The following is a 16,796-nucleotide window of genomic DNA, read 5'->3' as shown; positions in this document are numbered from 1 at the left end:
TGCAGTCAGGTGGAGACCCCGATGAGGATGAGCTGCAGTCAGGTGGAGACCCCGATGAGGATGAGCTGCAGTCAGGTGGAGACCCCGATGAGGATGAGCTGCAGTCAGGTGGAGACCCCGATGAGGACGAGCTGCAGTCAGGTGGAGACCCCGATAAGGACGAGCTGCAGTCAGGTGGAGACCCCGATGAGGATGAGCTGCAGTCAGGTGAAGGCCCCGATGAGGACGAGCTGCAGTCAGGTGGAGACCCCGATGAGGATGAGCTGCAGTCAGGTGGAGACCCCGATGAGGATGAGCTGCAGTCAGGTGGAGACCCCAATGAGGATGAGCTGCAATCAGGTGGAGGACGAGCTGCAGTCAGGTGGAGACCCCGATGAGGATGAGCTGCAGTCAGGTGGAGACCCCGATGAGGACGAGCTGCAGTCAGGTGGAGACCCCGAGAGGATGAGCTCCAGTCAGGTGGAAACCCCGATGAGGATGAGCTGCAGTCAGGTGGAGACCCCGATGAGGATGAGCTGCAGTCAGGTGGAGAACCCGATGAACATGCTGGATGTGGAGGTCCTGGTCTGGTGTGGTTACACGTGCCAAAAATCTCTAATGCATTTGGAGACGGCTTATGGTGAAATGAACAATGAATGTAGGGGCAACAGCCCTGGTGGACATTCCTGCAGGCAGTCCTTTTATTGTAGACAGCCTAAGGCACACCTGTGCAATATTAATCAGCATCTTGATATGCCACCTGTGAGGGGATGGATTGTCTTGACACAGGAGATGTGCTCACTAACAGATTTGTGAACAATATTTGAGAAAAATGAGAGAAACGCAGCTGGCACTTCCCAGACCTAACTAAATCATAAATGTTCATCTGAAACTGAACCTGCAGCGCCACAGATGAACCTGGATGAAGTCCTGGACCAGAGTCAACAAACATGAGTGGCCAAACAGAGGACTGCATTTACATCCACAAAACAGACTCACCCAGCACCAGGTCCAGAACAGGAGGACTAACCTTGGACTAGGTCTAGTACAGGACTAACCCGGGACCAGGTCTAGAATAGGACTAACCCAGGACCAGGTCCAAGCTAAGGCCCGTCTCTGTAGCCTGGAAGTCTAATCGTGTGGTTGCCTAATGGAGCTGTCCGCCTCAGGCCCATGGATGCTCTGAAACATGTGTTATTGGCTACAGAGCTGGTGTTCTTTCCAGAGCAAGTCCTGCTCCATCTTATCAAACAGGAAAGTCCAAACAATGGCTGAATAATTGTATTTGATCCACTGTTTGTTGTTCTGTTGTGTTTGATCGATCACACCAAAACCTGTCAATTAAAAAGAGGTTGTTTGTCATAGATGGCTCTTACCTTGTCGTCTCTTGGTCCTTATGTCCGTGAGTCTAATCTGGTCTAAATCCTAAAGCTCTGTGATTGACAGGTGAACGCTGGGGCGGAGCGTAGTCATGTGATTGAGGGCTCTGTGGGTGTTTTTCTTAATCCAATTACAGTAAACTGCCAAATCCTGCCCATTCTTCTTTTCAGGTCAAATGCAGACAGGCATTTTACTTTTTGCTAGTAAAGTAAAAAGTTGGCCTGCTGTATGAAAAAAGTTACTCAAGTAGTTTTGCGTAAATGTAAAACACTTCTGATCATGGGTCATGCTGCGGGGACATTATCAGACATTAATTCTGCTTCTTAATGCTATTTTTAGGAGCATTTTGTCTTTTTGTTTTCCATGCAGTATCATTTTGGCTCTGATACGATAACTTCCTTTGGTTGAGTATTAAAATCAGGAGGCCAAGTCAATTATTAAAAAACATGAAAAAAAAAATGTGATAGTGGAGATAAAAGGAGGGGGTTTCACAGTGTAAATCCTGAGGTTGGTCAGGGTCGCCGGGTATAGGAAGATGTGAACGAGAAGAGGCTATTTTTACAAGAATGAGAAAAGGGCCCACCGGACTAAGCAAAACATTACATCCAATAGGAAAACATAATTCAGGAAACTCCGAGATGTGCAATGTGCCAGAAACAGTGAAGCTTGTTGTTATGATGTGGAGGAAATTTAACAGAGAAAGGGTTATAATGAAAAGGAAGATAGAGGGCTGTGGGGAAAGTTTTATCTTTTGAGATATTTTATCAGATTATAGGGTTATAAAATATTTGTTTGAATTTTTAAAGCATACCGGACTCATTGATAGAGTATAGGTTTTTACAGTGTTCTCAAGGACTTTAGCCATACTGATGATCACACGCAATCTATCTAGAGCAGGGGTTCTCAACCTGGGGGTCGGGACCCACTAGGGGGTCGCGAGACAAATTTGGGGGGTCGCCAGAGCATATAGAGAAAATATAAATTTTAGTATTATTATTATGGTGTTGTAGCATACATGCTATTTTACCAGGGTGCCATTATTTGTTCTAAATTTAATTCATTTTTGTTTTAGCCATTGTTTTTTCTTTGTTTTTTAAGAGTTGTATAGGTAAACCTCTTAACTCCCGCCTGAACCGAGAGGATCTTTTTCCTCACGTCATCAGATTTTTTTCCATCATTTTTTTGTTGGGTATTCAACTCATTTTTGTAACTTTTTCATCATTTTTTTTGTCATTTTTTGTCCCGTTTTTGTCATTTTTTTGTCACATTTTTTTCATTTTTTCGTCAATTTTTTATCAAATTTTTGTCATTTTTTTGTCACATTTTTGTCATTTTTTTTGTCATTTTTGGTCATTTTTTTGTCATTTTTTTGTCAATTTCTTGTGACATTTTTGCCACTTTTTCATAAATTTTTCGTCACTTTTTTGTCACATTTCCATCATTGTTTTCGTCTCAGTTCTGTCGCTATTTTCACACCTTTTTTCCAGAAGCTTTTGGATTGGGGTAAAGCCAAACTGGAGAAAATGTGCTCGGTTCAGGTGGGAGTTAAGGGGTTAATGTCCCTGTTTTTCCCATGGTCTGACCCGGGTGGGGGTCACGATCCTAATTAACTGTTACAATGGGGGTCGCGGCTCTAAAATGTTGAGAACCACTGATCTAGAGGGTGGCGGTAACGCTAAGGTAGTCCCAAATGAAGTTAAAGTTCAAATGAAGTTCTTTTGGTTTTGAGGATCTGGCAACCCCGTACCGCTGCTGTAGCGGAACAGGCAGCACAGGGGCACAGGCGGAGGGGAAAGTTGCTTCCTGGTTCAGACGTTTGTCCAGACAGTTCCGCAAACATGGGTTCTTTATCTTTTAATGCCCTTTTGTTGGAAATCTCCAACGGACTCTCAGAGGATCAGCTGGAGAGCCTAAAGTTCCTCTGCGCGGAAGACATCAAGAAACGGGAGCAAGAGAAGTGCACCACGGGACACCGGCTGTTCCAGTTACTGACGGAGCGGGGCAAACTGGGGCCCGACAACACGGAGTATCTGGGCCGTCTGCTGACCGAGATCAAGCGCCAGGACCTCCGCGAAAGACTGGACGGCACCGCCGGGGAGAGGCCGCCCCAAAGCACGCACAGAGGTAGGCTCCACTCGCACTGTACTGCCGTTATGCTAGGCTAGGCTAATGGTACTTTTACTGGACTTGTTTACCTACTGTAGTGACGTCACACTCGGCTGAGAAAGCAAGGGAGTTTCCTGAACGGCCTTTACTTTCTGTTTTAATATATGTTTTTACTTTGTGTATACTGTAGCTCAAGAAGTAATGTAAAAGAAGTTAAAAAAAAAATAATGGCATGAGTAAAAAAAAAAAAAGTGGGGAAAATGCTACTTAAAGATGCATTATGCAACTTTTTATGTAGCAGAAAACGTTTCTCTTTTTCTTTATTCTCCCTCACAGTTACGATCCAGTTGTTTTGAGAGTTTCTGGTAGGTTTTCACTGCTGACAGACCCTCTCACCAGAAAACATTCCAAACAATTGATGTGAGGGAAAGTAAAGGAACCATGATGACCACTCATACAGCCACTGGGTCACAAAAAGGTCAATTACGCACTAATGTCTAGTTTTTATTTAATGCATAAAAAGTTGCATAATGCGACTTTAAGTACAGTGAGTAGTGAGAACCTGTTTGAGCGTAAAAGTCTGATTATTGAGTTGTGACCTACATGATGAGAACTAAAACATGAAATGATGTAAAAATATTTTTTTCTGAAGAATAAAGAACATGAAACGTCCATTTTATGAGTTACATGAAGTTTTAGCTTAAAGATTTACTCTCTGTGGAACAAGTGACTACTGTATTTAGTTTTTTTACTCAAATAAGAATACAGACACTTCATTATAATATTACTCAAGTAGAAGTAAAACGTAGCATACAGTAAAACTACTCAAAGAGGTACAATTACTCAAGTACATGTGTTGAAATTGAAATTGAATTTGACCCGCTTTCTGACCCACATTTTGTTTTTTACTAGACTCCTACTATATAACATTACAAACCCCACCGACTGCGACCTGAATATCATTTAGCATATTTTGGATGACTCGTAACTGCGGGTGACCACATGCTTTATATATGTTTTGTACATTTAGGCCTGTATTTTCGTATCACATTTTCCTGGTTTGAATCTCTCCTGACCTGAACCTCTGCATCCCTTAGATCAGCTGGACATTGCGGCTGAAGTGCTGTCTGAAACCCTGGGGAGTAACTGGCGTAAACTGGGCCGTAAGCTGAAGCTCAGTGAGGTGAAGCTGGACTCCATCTCCCGGAAGCACCCGTTTGACCTGGAGGAGACGACTATGGAGCTGGTCAGAGAGTGGAGAAGGTGCAGTCAGGGGCAGGCCACAGTGGAAGCACTGGTCAAGGCTCTACGGGACTGTGACCTCAACAGGAGCGCGGACACAGTGGAGGATGCGCTCTCTGACCCAGCGCTCTGAGTAAACTCACATGAAGCCTAAGAAGACCAAGGGCTCAGGTCATATATTACTTGACTGGATTGGTAAACAAACTGTGCCAGTGCTCCCAAAGTCCTGAAGCAGTTCTTTTTTGCACTGACAGTTCATGTTTCCTGACATACACAGATACAGTATAAGCGCCGTCATCTGCACTGGTGTATTTGTCAAACACAATGACATTACTTTATCAAATTCATGTGCCTTTGCTCAAGATGCTTCCTCCTCTTCCCTCTACTCCTCACTCCCTCCCTACACCACAAAGTTTGGGAGGATTCTCTCCTCATTGGTCAAAGAGCTGTCATCTTCTCTTAGCTCCAAACTAAACTTGGTCCAGAGCGGGTTATGAGCTAAGGGCATATTTCCATGGAGATCTACCCTGTTAGAAAGTTATCCAGCTTTGCAGTACGGCAAACCAGGGTTAAACTCAAACCTATGCTGTAAACCCTCTAATTCAGCTTGGTATAGCCCTCAGAGCAGACATGGGACAAGGAGAAGACCACCCTCAGAGGACCACCCTCAGAGGACCGGCCTCAGAGGGCCGGCCTCAGAGGGCCGGCCTCAGAGGGCCGGCCTCAGAGGGCCGGCCTCAGAGGACCACTACTATTCACTGACAGCATGACAATGGGGTCTGTGAGAATGTACCACACTGTGCCTAAAGAATAACTAAAGAATTGAAGGATGTCATAATCTCTGATGGAGCAGGGACAAACACAACACAGTTTTTGAAACAAGAATAAAAATGTTGAAATTGATCTTTATAAGTTCCAAGACACTGAACACTGAGACCATTCTTAAAAGCAAGATGAAAAAGTGTTAGTTCCTATCGCTGCGGACGCTTATATGTACAGTTTTATATGCCGTTTGAATACAGTAATTGGGTCGCTGGTTGAAGTCACCTGTAGTACCATTCACTGTCAGTCAAGCACTGGTATAGCAGTCTTTTCAGCTTCTGTGTAATTGTTATTTTTGTTTTTTTGCTGTTTGTTGTATTGTGTCCCTCTGTCACTTTGGACCTTGAGTCCGTAATAAAGTTGAATTCAATTTATTTAATTTATTTGTGTATTTGGTTGGGACAGTGCATGTAAATGCACTTAACATACGTGGGACTCATGCATGTAAGCACGCCACTCCAGCGTGGCGTATCTGATGGGGGCGTTTGTGTTTACAACAGCAAGTCATATCAGGGCGAACTTTTTTGTGGCCTGGTCTTTTCTGGACTTTGCTTTCAAGGACCAAAACTCACATTATGATACATTGCTATGAGATAGTTACCCAATCGAAGAGGAATGATTTATCAAATAGGACGTATGAAAGTTTGGAGTTAATACGTGTTGCTTTGGAACGTGTCTGGAACAGACACTTTCCTAGACACCTATTGCTCAGATCTAGCAAGGTAGCTGTGTAGATGCCTGTCGACAAGTGTCATGTGAAGAATCGTTCACACGTGTGGATTTGACTAAAAAACACTTCACATAAAGGTGAGGCACGTGGGTAAATGTATCATTTTGAGTATGTGAAGTGGAAATCACATGTAGCCCCACTGCTACAGTTGCAGACTGCTTTGAAAACAGGTAAACCATACATTAACATTGGCTACTCGTGTCCAGGGTTGTCCCTCAGTATTCTGTGAATAAAGCAGCACATAAAGCCTGTCCCCTAACCAGCTCTTAGATCATAGATCAAACTCCGAATCAGAATCCTCCACACCTTCCTGCTACAAAAGCTTATGTCAATTATGTAATATTGTGACATCCCTGGGAAATATTACTTAAAATATATGGAGGTGGGTTGAGTAGGCAAACAATGAAAAATGAATACATGGTCATTGAGCAATTAGCATACATAGTCAACATACTGCATTGTACTACATAATTGCAGTCATGCTTAGTCTGTTGTTAAAGACGTAATCTGTATATTACTTTTTTTACGAATGCATTACACTCTAATAACATTTGAAATCACCTGGGTCACACAGGTAATTGAATGTCTCAATCATAAAGATGGATAGGCCGACAGGAGAGGGTAGAATGACATATAAAGTTACATTAACTTGGAGTAAAGATATGTGACATTTATTGATCTTTAATTTATATCATGACTTTAAAAGGGAAGCTGTAGGTTACTCGAGTTACTTGAGATATTTTGGTTACTTTACCAATCTGTAAGTGTAGCATTGACTGTGGTAATAATATCAGTTGGGCTGAATCAACACATGCACACATACAGCGTCATATGCACCTTCAAAGGGGCGTCCACATTTCCTTTCCCCCCTTTTAAAGGGATGATACACGGGTTGAAAAACACAGAGGATAATGATATCGGGCTGATAGGGCTTGAATACATGTATCTCCTGGTTGGGTATGGGCCCACGTCTACTGTCGCCACGAGTTGATTAAACGCCTCGAACACATTTGCTCCCAACAGATACGCCACACCAGATTGTAGCCTTGGGCCTTGGGCTTTTAGTTGTGGAAACCGGATGAATTGAACTATCATGGAATTATTATCTGCACCGCTTCAATTTGAAACTATTGGCTCTTTAGAATAAAGATACTCCCAAACTTCACTTCATGTTTTGACATGTGACAAATGAAAGTATCCCACTGCAGTTACGACCTGACTGTTGTTTACCATAATCACTTTGCAGCTGTATTTTTGTGTATGATTTTAAATCTGGGACAAGAAGCCATTGTACTTGATCTTTATACGGATGAGACTGAGTTTAGTAATGTTAAAATGATGTATTTTCCTCCCCCTACATGTCCCAGCCATGTCCTAATGTGTAGAATGAGCTCAGACCTGTTCATGTTCATGCAGGAGCTTAATATAGAGACTGCAGTTATGCGTTAGACCTGAGGAGGCAGTAGCGATATAAAAATGGCAACTTGCATCTAGTCTCTTTTAAGGACCATACAACTGTGTCACTTTTCTCTCCTGAACAGTTTAAGAAAAAGTCCGTTGTTTTGACAGTTATTGACATTTATTGCCTCCCTCTGTGCTTTGATGTCTTCTGGTCAGTCCATATGCTGGGTCTCTGCATGAAGAACAGAACATTTGGAGATTTAGTAGAGATTGAGTTGTGTGTGGCTGAAGCCGTGTGGGTACTCACAGCACTGGTACAGGCGGTTGAGGCGGGTGATGTCGTTCTGGCTCATCTGAGTGGCCTGTCCGAACGACACGTTGGGGTTGGGGATGGGCTCCATGGTGGGGTAGTTGTTCTTGGAGAAAGCATACCTGCAACAACACACAGTCCCTTCATTCCCTGGAGGCCTGCTCAGTCACAGAGAGCTAACATGAGCAAACATTTGTCTCCAGGACTCATCTGGGACATTTTTTCCCACCAAATCTACGCTGTTTTACTAGAGAATTTCATCTCAGTAAGAACTTTAATTTGAACAAGTGAGGCAAATGAATGAAGTTGTAGCGGGCCTATTCCTGATTCATTGATGGCGAGTCTGGCCCACAACTAACAATGTCAAATTTCCATGCTTCCACTTTAATTTTTTGTAAACCGAGAGAGGAATAGGGCCTTTTAATTAGTGTGCGCAAACATCTCGTAAGATAAGTCTGATCTGTATATGTCAAAGTCCATATTTCACCAGATTGATGCAGCAGATTGAAGTGAAATGTAAGACTTTTAAAAATATCTTTCTAAAGCCATCATGGTGGAATGAATGCCACCATCGCAGGCCAAAGGATTAAAAAATGTCTCACTTACTGACAATGTTACAATGTTTTTGTAAAATGTATTGCTACTATGGCAACCCTGAATTCTAATTTCTAAGCTGAAGGGCCTGGTTTTTGCCTGTATTGGAGACTGCATGGGAACACCGGGAAGCCTGGGGGAGTGCAGTGTGTGAGGTCATGGGTGGAGGGGCTGATGGCATTTTGATGGCAATATGCTAAAATAAAAAACATAGTGTCTAAACTGGACTTGGAGAGATTAATTCATGCATTTGTCTGGAGTCGGTTAGACTATTGTAACGGCCTGTTCACTGGCCTTTCCAATAGAGGAGTTAAAGAGCTGCAGTAAATCCAAAATGTTGTTCTGACCAAAACCAGGAAATATGACCACATTAGTCCAGTGCTCCGGTCTCTGCACTGGCTTCCTGTCACTCAGAGAATAGATTTTAAAATAGCTCTGCTAGTTTATAAGTCTTTTCATGGTCGGGCACCAAAATACATAGCTGATGTGGTACAGCAGTATCAACCATCTCGATCCTCAGGGAGGGGTCTCCTGGTGGTTCCCAGAGTCACCACTAAACACGGTGAGGCTGCGTTTCACTTTCACGCAGCAAAACTGTGGAACAGCCTCAGTGAGACAGGCTTCAACCCTGACTATGTCTAAGTTCAGGCTGAGAACATGCCTGTTTACTGGTTTACTGTATTGATGGTATTTTAACTACTTTTAACATATAGTTTGAATATACCCATATTTGTAATTTGGTATATTTTTATGAGTGTATTGATTGATGTGTTTTATTGTGTTTTTATTGTGTTTTTGGTGTTGCTGTGAGGCACATTGAGTTGCCTTGTGTTTTGTCATGTGTTTGCCTTGCCTTGCCTACATCAGTCTGTAGAAACAGCGATATGACCGATTTCTCTCGGCGTCCAAATGTATTCCAAAGGTTTGTATAGGGGAGAGGAATCAAATCTAAAAAAGCAGCAAACCCAGGCACTCCGAGCAGGGCAAAATATGATGCCCTTAACATGTTAGCTCGGCCATCTGAATACTTTAAGTACATCTTCGCGCTGCTCGTATTTGCTTGGAGTGCCTTTGCAAATCATACATCATTCTTATCAACATTTTTATCAACATGATTTCAATTGTAAATCCAATTCTAGTGAAAGACTATGGAGCTTAATAGTCCCGCCTCCTCCCAGTGCCAAAGCAAAAATCCCATTAGAAATCTCCATAGACTTGAGAGAAACATCTACAATGTGTTTCCACAGGCTGAATAGCTGCGACCGTTCTTTTAAACTATTAAGGTGATTATTATGTTTCAGTCTATGGAGATTGGGATGGGGACTGTAGATGTCCGAAGCTGCTGACCTCTCATACTGCATGACAGAGCCGTAATCATAGGGCGTCCCCTGGTTCAGAGTGTCGATCTTGTAGAAGTTGTAGTCCATTCCTGTGAAAAGTGAGTGCTCATTGTTTAGTTTGGAGCGAACAGTGTGTGTGTGCGACGGACGTTCTGACCGTCCATGATGTTGTTCCAGTGGACTCTGATGTACTGGTCTCTGTCGGAGCGGGTCTGCTCGTGGTTAAAGCCCAGCGCGTGGAGCAGCTCGTGTTGGACGGTGCTGTGGTACAGACATCCACTCCGGTCCAGGGACACCGTCTGGCTCCCGCCCTGACGCCCCACGTACGAGTAGCACCTGAGGAAGCAAATCACAAATTGTTGCATTAATTGTGTAATAACAAAACTAATAATTGCACATTTGTGAATTTGTGAACGTGAATTGGTCTTAACAAAACAAGACAGAACATAACCAAAGAGAGATACGTGCAAAGACAAATATTAGGTCAAAACAATACAAAAAGTCAATCAAAAATAAGATCTGGGTCCTGAAACACAAAATGGACAAAAGTGAATGGAAGTTGAATTTCAATATGTTTTTTTTTTTTTACTGCTACAGTAAGGTGGGGAAATATACAAACACACAAAAAGGACAGTTGAAAGGACTCTTCATTTTGAAAGCTAAGAATCTCCAAAGTTCAGTCTCAGAGTAGGTTTGTGGACGATATCTGATGGAGAGCCACCATCGTGATGCCACGCCCCCTCCTGATCTTCTGTGGGCCTAGTAAACCGAAAAACTTTGCAGGGATTGCACTGTAAATTAAATCACATTTAAGTAGCCTGCCGGAGACTTGGGGCCAGATCTTGTGAACTGAGATCAGACCTCTGATGAAGGGCCCGAAACGTCACATTTAATGGTGTAAGAAACTATTAAAAAATTGGTAGCTTTTACTGCTGTGCAGACCCTTACTTTAAATCACTGTATTCTTGTTTTGGATCCAGCACGCAGGTTTCACTGCCTTTAGATGTGCTTGCCTATTTCTTTTTAGCCAATGTGTATGCTGCTGACAGGAAGTGACATGGATAGACATTAAGCCAGAGCACTGTGACTCAATTCCCATTGACATAACACGTGGCATGGCAACAGTTTCAAATGGGTTTCCTCTATCAACGACACTTCCTGTCAGTGTTCAATAAGGAAGTGAATCTATAAACATCACAAAAATTGACAAACTAGCAAAAATTGTGTCTAATATGCTCTTAAAAGCAATACATCAATTAAAGTAAACATGATGTAACATAACTGAAATGTAGTCATCAATAAATGAATATGATGATAAATTACTTTCATCAATAACTCCATTAGGCTCATATTTAGTTATAAACCTATGTTAACATACCCTTCCTTTATTAACAGAATTCAAAGTACTGTGATGTACTTTTTGTCCTTAAGATGTTTTTCCTGAACTGACCAAACTTGCTTTGCTAGTTGTGGGACATTTCTCACTGGTTTTAAGGTAATCTCGTTTGAGATAAGAAAAACTGTCAGTGAGATAAGACTCATTTTACCCCATTGGCAAAGAATATGACCTGAAATAAAGGCTCAATGTATTGAAACAAGTCCAGCTCCTCTAACAATCAACAGTGCTGCAGTGGAGAGGGTGACCAGCACTAAGTACCTGGGTGTGCACATCACAGAGAAGCTCTCCTGGACCATGCACACTACATCACTAGTCAAGAAAAGTAATCAGCGTCTCTACTTTCTCCGCAAGTTGAGAAGAGCCAGAGTCCCAGCCTCCGTTATGTGCAACTTCTACAGAGGGACTATAGAGAGCATCCTGACCAGCTCCATCACTGTGTGGTTCTTCTACAGAGGGACTATAGAGAGCACCCTGACCAGCTCCATCACTGTGTGGTTCTTCTACAGAGGGACTATAGAGAACATCCTGACCACCTCCATCACTGTGTGGTTCTTCTACAGAGGGACTATAGAGAGCATCCTGACCAGCTCCATCACTGTGTGGTTCTTCTACAGAGGGACTATAGAGAGCATCCTGACCAGCTCCATCACTGTGTGGTTCTTCTACAGAGGGACTATAGAGAGCATCCCGACCAGCTCCATCACTGTGTGGTTCTTCTACAGAGGGACTATAGAGAGCATCCCGACCGGCTCCATCACTGTGTGGTTCTTCTACAGAGGGACTATAGAGAGCATCCTGACCGGCTCCATCACTGTGTGATTCTTCTACAGAGGGACTATAGAGAACATCCTGACCGGCTCCATCACTGTGTGGTTCTTCTACAGAGGGACTATAGAGAGCATCCTGACCAGCTCCATCACTGTGTGGTTCTTCTACAGAGGGACTATAGAGAGCTTCCTGACCAGCTCCATCACTGTGTGGTTCTTCTACAGAGGGACTATAGAGAGCATCCTGACCAGCTCCATCACTGTGTGGTTCTTCTACAGAGGGACTATAGAGAGCATCCTGACCAGCTCCATCACTGTGTGGTTCTTCTACAGAGGGACTATAGAGAGCACCCTGACCAGCTCCATCACTGTGTGGTTCTTCTACAGAGGGACTATAAAGAGCATCCTGACCAGCTCCATCACTGTGTGGTTCTTCTACAGAGGGACTATAGAGAGCATCCTGACCAGCTCCATCACTGTGTGGTTCTTCTACAGAGGGACTATAGAGAGCACCCTGACCAGCTCCATCACTGTGTGGTTCTTCTACAGAGGGACTATAGAGAGCATCCTGACCAGCTCCATCACTGTGTGGTTCTTCTACAGAGGGACTATAGAGAGCACCCTGACAAGCTCCATCACTGTGTGGTTCTTCTACAGAAGGACTATAGAGAACATCCTGACCAGCTCCATCACTGTGTGGTTCTTCTACAGAGGGACTATAGAGAGCTTCCTGACCAGCTCCATCACTGTGTGGTTCTTCTACAGAGGGACCATAGAGAGCATCCTGACCAGCTCCATCACTGTGTGGTTCTTCTACAGAGGGACTATAGAGAGCATCCTGACCAGCTCCATCACTGTTTGGTTCTTCTACAGAGGGACCATAGAGAGCATCCTGACCAGCTCCATCACTGTGTGGCACAGCGCCAGCACTGCCTCCTGCCAAAGGAGCTTCCAGCGCATTGTGAGAGCAGCGGAGAGGATCTGCGGAGCCCCTCTCCCCTCTTTTAAGGAGATGTTCTCCACCCATCACACAGTGTCTCTTAGGTTATGCCTTCAGGGAGGAGACTGCGGAATCTACGGGTCAGTTCCAGTCGACTGAGGAAGAGTTTTGTTTGCTTGTCCCTTGTCCTCCGTGGTCAGTGTTCTGTAAGTGCGTGGCATACCCGCTCCTGGACTCGATGCTGATCCACTCGTGGTCTCCGTTCTGGTAGGGTCTGAAGTTGATGCAGGACACAGAGGCGAAGGACTGGAGGCCGCGCTCGATGATGGCCCTCTCACGGTCAGCTGACAGATAAAAGACATGATACATGGACATACATGACTGCATTCATACATGGATTATCACAGACACATCACTGTTAAATATTACGACGAACCGGCCTTTCTAAAACAGTACAGTACTGGTCAAAGGCTTGGAATCAGCTTTTCTTTTTCAACGCCGTTTCCATCAAACACGTGTGATTATGGCAAAAAAGGCTGAAGTAACAAAAGTGCAAAGCGGTCATCAGAGCAAAAGAACAATCTATTTGACCTGTTTTTGTTTAAACATAATCCCACATGTGTTCACTCATGTATGAACTTCAGTGAGAATCTACAATGGAAACAGTCTGGAAATAAAAGATTTTAAAACTTTTGACTAATCAGGCAGCAGCAAGTCAAATGTAATGCTTTTTCATGTCATTTTTAGCCTCGGCAGAAGCGGCTCCTAGTGTTGGAGTTCGGACGATGAAAGGTCTTTTTGTTTTAATTGATTGATTGATTGATTGATTGATTGATTGATTGATTGATTGATTTGTGTTAAATCAGTTTTTCAGTCATTAAAAGAATTTTGCCAAAATGAAGGCCTTAAATGTCATTAAAAAGCATTAAATTGGAAAATGATGACATTGTATAAGTTCATCGAAAATATCAAAATGATGGTCTTACTTTTTTTAAGTATCTCCAACTAAGAAGTTATATAGGAACAAAGCAAAGCAATCTATTGAAACCACCCCAATCTAAGATAGAAGAAATGAGTGAAAATGAGTGTCGTAAAGCACGTAAGCAAACTATAAATTCTCAGATGAGGTTATTACAATACAAGTGGCTGTCATTTCAAAATCTAAAAAGACAATGAAATGATGGTCTTAAACATGTCCATTCGCATTTTTTATATTTTTTTTCTCAAAACTTCTCCAAATTTTTACAACATGCTCATTTAACACTTTACTACTTAAAGGCACTATCCCTGATTTTCTTTTTTATAGTAGTGGAAAGATATTTGTTTCATCCTCCTCAAGGTTGTTGTAAACTCAGACCTTTGTGGTAAAACCCTGTGCATCTAATTATAAATCATTTATATCAATGCCATCATTTCTGTGAAACTGACCCTGAAAAAAATGATTCCCAAGTTGAGGAAATTGGGAATACTTTGGGGAAAATGGGGGAAATTGTCGCAAAAAAGGAGGAAAATTTGGTAGTAAAAAAAACTGCAAAAATTACGAAAAAAATGGAAATGGCAAAAATAATAAGTAAAAAAAGGTAATAAAATGGGGGAAACTTTTTTTCCCATATTGTTTAAAGGTACCCAGCCCTACAGGCATAGGGCCTTTGTGCTAGTGATGGGTTAATGATACCTCAAAGTGTGTCACACACTTTCAAAATAGCGTCACACTCATCACACTGTGTTGGTCGGCTTATAGGCGCCATCTAGTGGTTAAAAGGTATTGCAGCAGTGAGTCTGAAAAAGCAAACTCAACACTGATAGCTCATTTATTCTCGTTTAGAAATGTGAACCAAATGGTCAGGATTGAACTGTTTAACAACTGAGAGTGATCATTAAGAAAGAAAAAACTGCTCTGGATAATGAGAACAAAACAAAACGTGAAAGTCACGTGACTTTTCTTGATACCATGATAGGCTGAGGTGTTGCTTTCTGTGCCTGATATGTGAGTGTATACCTGGTCTCATTTAGCCCATCACTACCTGGCTCAGTAAACCAGACCCTGGGTGGTACTTACAGTAGTAGTTAGCGATGTAGTAGGGGATGTAGACTTTCCCGTCGCTGTACTTGAGCCACAGACAGCCGGTGGAGGTGCAGGGGTCGGCGTTCCGGTCAGCGTCGGGTTTAACGGCGATGTCTCCTCCGATCAGAGTGGGCTCATCCGAGTCGGGCACTACGCACAGGCGGGAAAAAAACAACAACCTTCAGTTATTTCATCTCAAACGTGAGCAAACACTAGGCCCGTCTGAGCTGCACTCACCGCGGTCCCTGTTGGCTCTCTCCAGCAGCTTGCCCACAGGCAGCTCTCCTGCCAACAAAAACAACATGGGAACATTCAAACATGACAAACCAGTGCTTCAGGGAGTTTGATCGGCCAGAGTTACTGACATGAATATCCCCAAACCATCACAAATGTGCTGCAAACACCAATAACAAAGCTTAATGTGTACCTTTGTAGAGAAATTACACAGCAGTCTGTGGGATCCATTCATTTCAAAGAGCCTTTCAAAAGACTGGCTCTTTTTAATACAAAATTATAAGAACGTCAGCAACTCACAATATCGAAGACACGATCAATAAAATGCTCAGTGGAGACCATCCCCTTCAATGGGCCGATCTTTTCCCCTAGTCATTAGACATGGAGGGCTACTATTACATACTATTACTACATCACAACGGGGGGGCTGGAGGTCTCCCCACAGGGAATCTTTCAAAGCAATATTTCTGTATTTTTGGACCAGTGTTTAGATCTTAAGAGTGGCATTAAGTTTCTCAAAATTATGAAAAAAAATGTAATTGTTAAAGGTACACTGCGTAACATATTGGACTATACTGTTGCCGGCAAAACAAAACATGCCCTTAATGACCAGCTCAACACAGAAAATGCTGTTACTGCAGTGTGTAATAAAAGAATGGATTTGGATGAGAAACTGACCTGTTTAAATCTCAAATTCTACTGCCTTTTGTCACATCTCCATGGAAACGAGCTGGAGACGTACCCACTCCCGGTAAAGTTTACAGTCATATCTTAGGAGAGGTGAGCCTCATAAATGTTTGTTTGTACATTTCTGAGGTATTTTTCAATGACGAAAATATCGGTTATAAAATAAATGCTTGTATTTAAATTTGATGTATTGGGTAAAATTCTACACGGTGTGGCTTTAAAGGAACTGGCCACTTTTTCCATGAGATATGTTCTTGCCTGAGTTTAGACGAGTTGATTCGTACCTGTCTGGTCTTTGTGCGTGCACTCTGTCACGCAAAACAACCAAAGATGGTGTTAGCATTTGGCCTCTCTCAATGTATTCCTAAGGCTCCAGACTGGATAAAGTTAGAAGCGACCAAGCTCTTCCACGGGCACAAAGACCAGACTAAGAACATAACTCAGTATGGAAGAACGGTGGCCAGTTCTAAACCTGTTACTTAAAATTGGACTTGTCCTATTGGCATTTTTACATCTGAAATGTCATCAAACTGGCAAAGTGATCTTGGTCGGATCAGGAGGAAAGTCGACATTTGCCAAAACCACTGAAAACACGAGAGACACTGAAATGTGACCTGCTAAACCCTGCAGAGATCAGCGCCATCCACAACCATCTAACATAAGCATCCTCTTCTCTTCCATACACAATGGGTTTACTATCATCTGTGTAACAACCTCCCCACCTTCCTCAGCCCAGGAGGAGGACACCAACACGAGCGCCACCAAAGTCCAGGAGAGAATCATCTTGGCTGCAGACCTGG

At 43.0% G+C, this 16,796-nt stretch overlaps 2 protein-coding genes across 2 annotated transcripts; one reads left to right on the top strand and one right to left on the bottom strand.

Annotated features, from left to right (window-relative positions):
* Positions 1-3,196: 3,196 nt before the first annotated feature.
* fadd (Fas (tnfrsf6)-associated via death domain) lies at positions 3,197-4,896 on the top strand. The gene is made up of 2 exons (XM_079555134.1): positions 3,197-3,483; positions 4,563-4,896. The coding sequence occupies exons 1-2, from the start codon at positions 3,198-3,200 to the stop codon at positions 4,838-4,840; spliced, it is 564 nt and encodes a 187-aa protein (XP_079411260.1). The 5' UTR covers position 3,197; the 3' UTR covers positions 4,841-4,896.
* Positions 4,897-7,920: 3,024 nt separating this feature from the next.
* LOC306962393 (hatching enzyme 1.2-like) lies at positions 7,921-16,796 on the bottom strand (the record flags this gene model as incomplete). Its single annotated transcript, XM_079555513.1, has 7 exons — positions 16,719-16,796; positions 15,313-15,360; positions 15,070-15,225; positions 13,234-13,354; positions 10,062-10,240; positions 9,912-9,993; positions 7,921-8,092 (listed from the first exon to the last, which is right to left on the bottom strand). Exons 1-7 carry the CDS (start codon positions 16,777-16,779, stop codon positions 7,921-7,923), a joined length of 819 nt encoding a protein of 272 aa, XP_079411639.1. The 5' UTR covers positions 16,780-16,796.

This window comes from Gobius niger, assembly GCF_951799975.1.
Source record: "Gobius niger genome assembly, chromosome: 4".
Classification (NCBI taxonomy): domain Eukaryota; kingdom Metazoa; phylum Chordata; class Actinopteri; order Gobiiformes; family Gobiidae; genus Gobius; species Gobius niger.
Note: the sequence above shows the minus strand (reverse complement) of the source record. Positions and strands in the feature narration are given on the sequence as shown.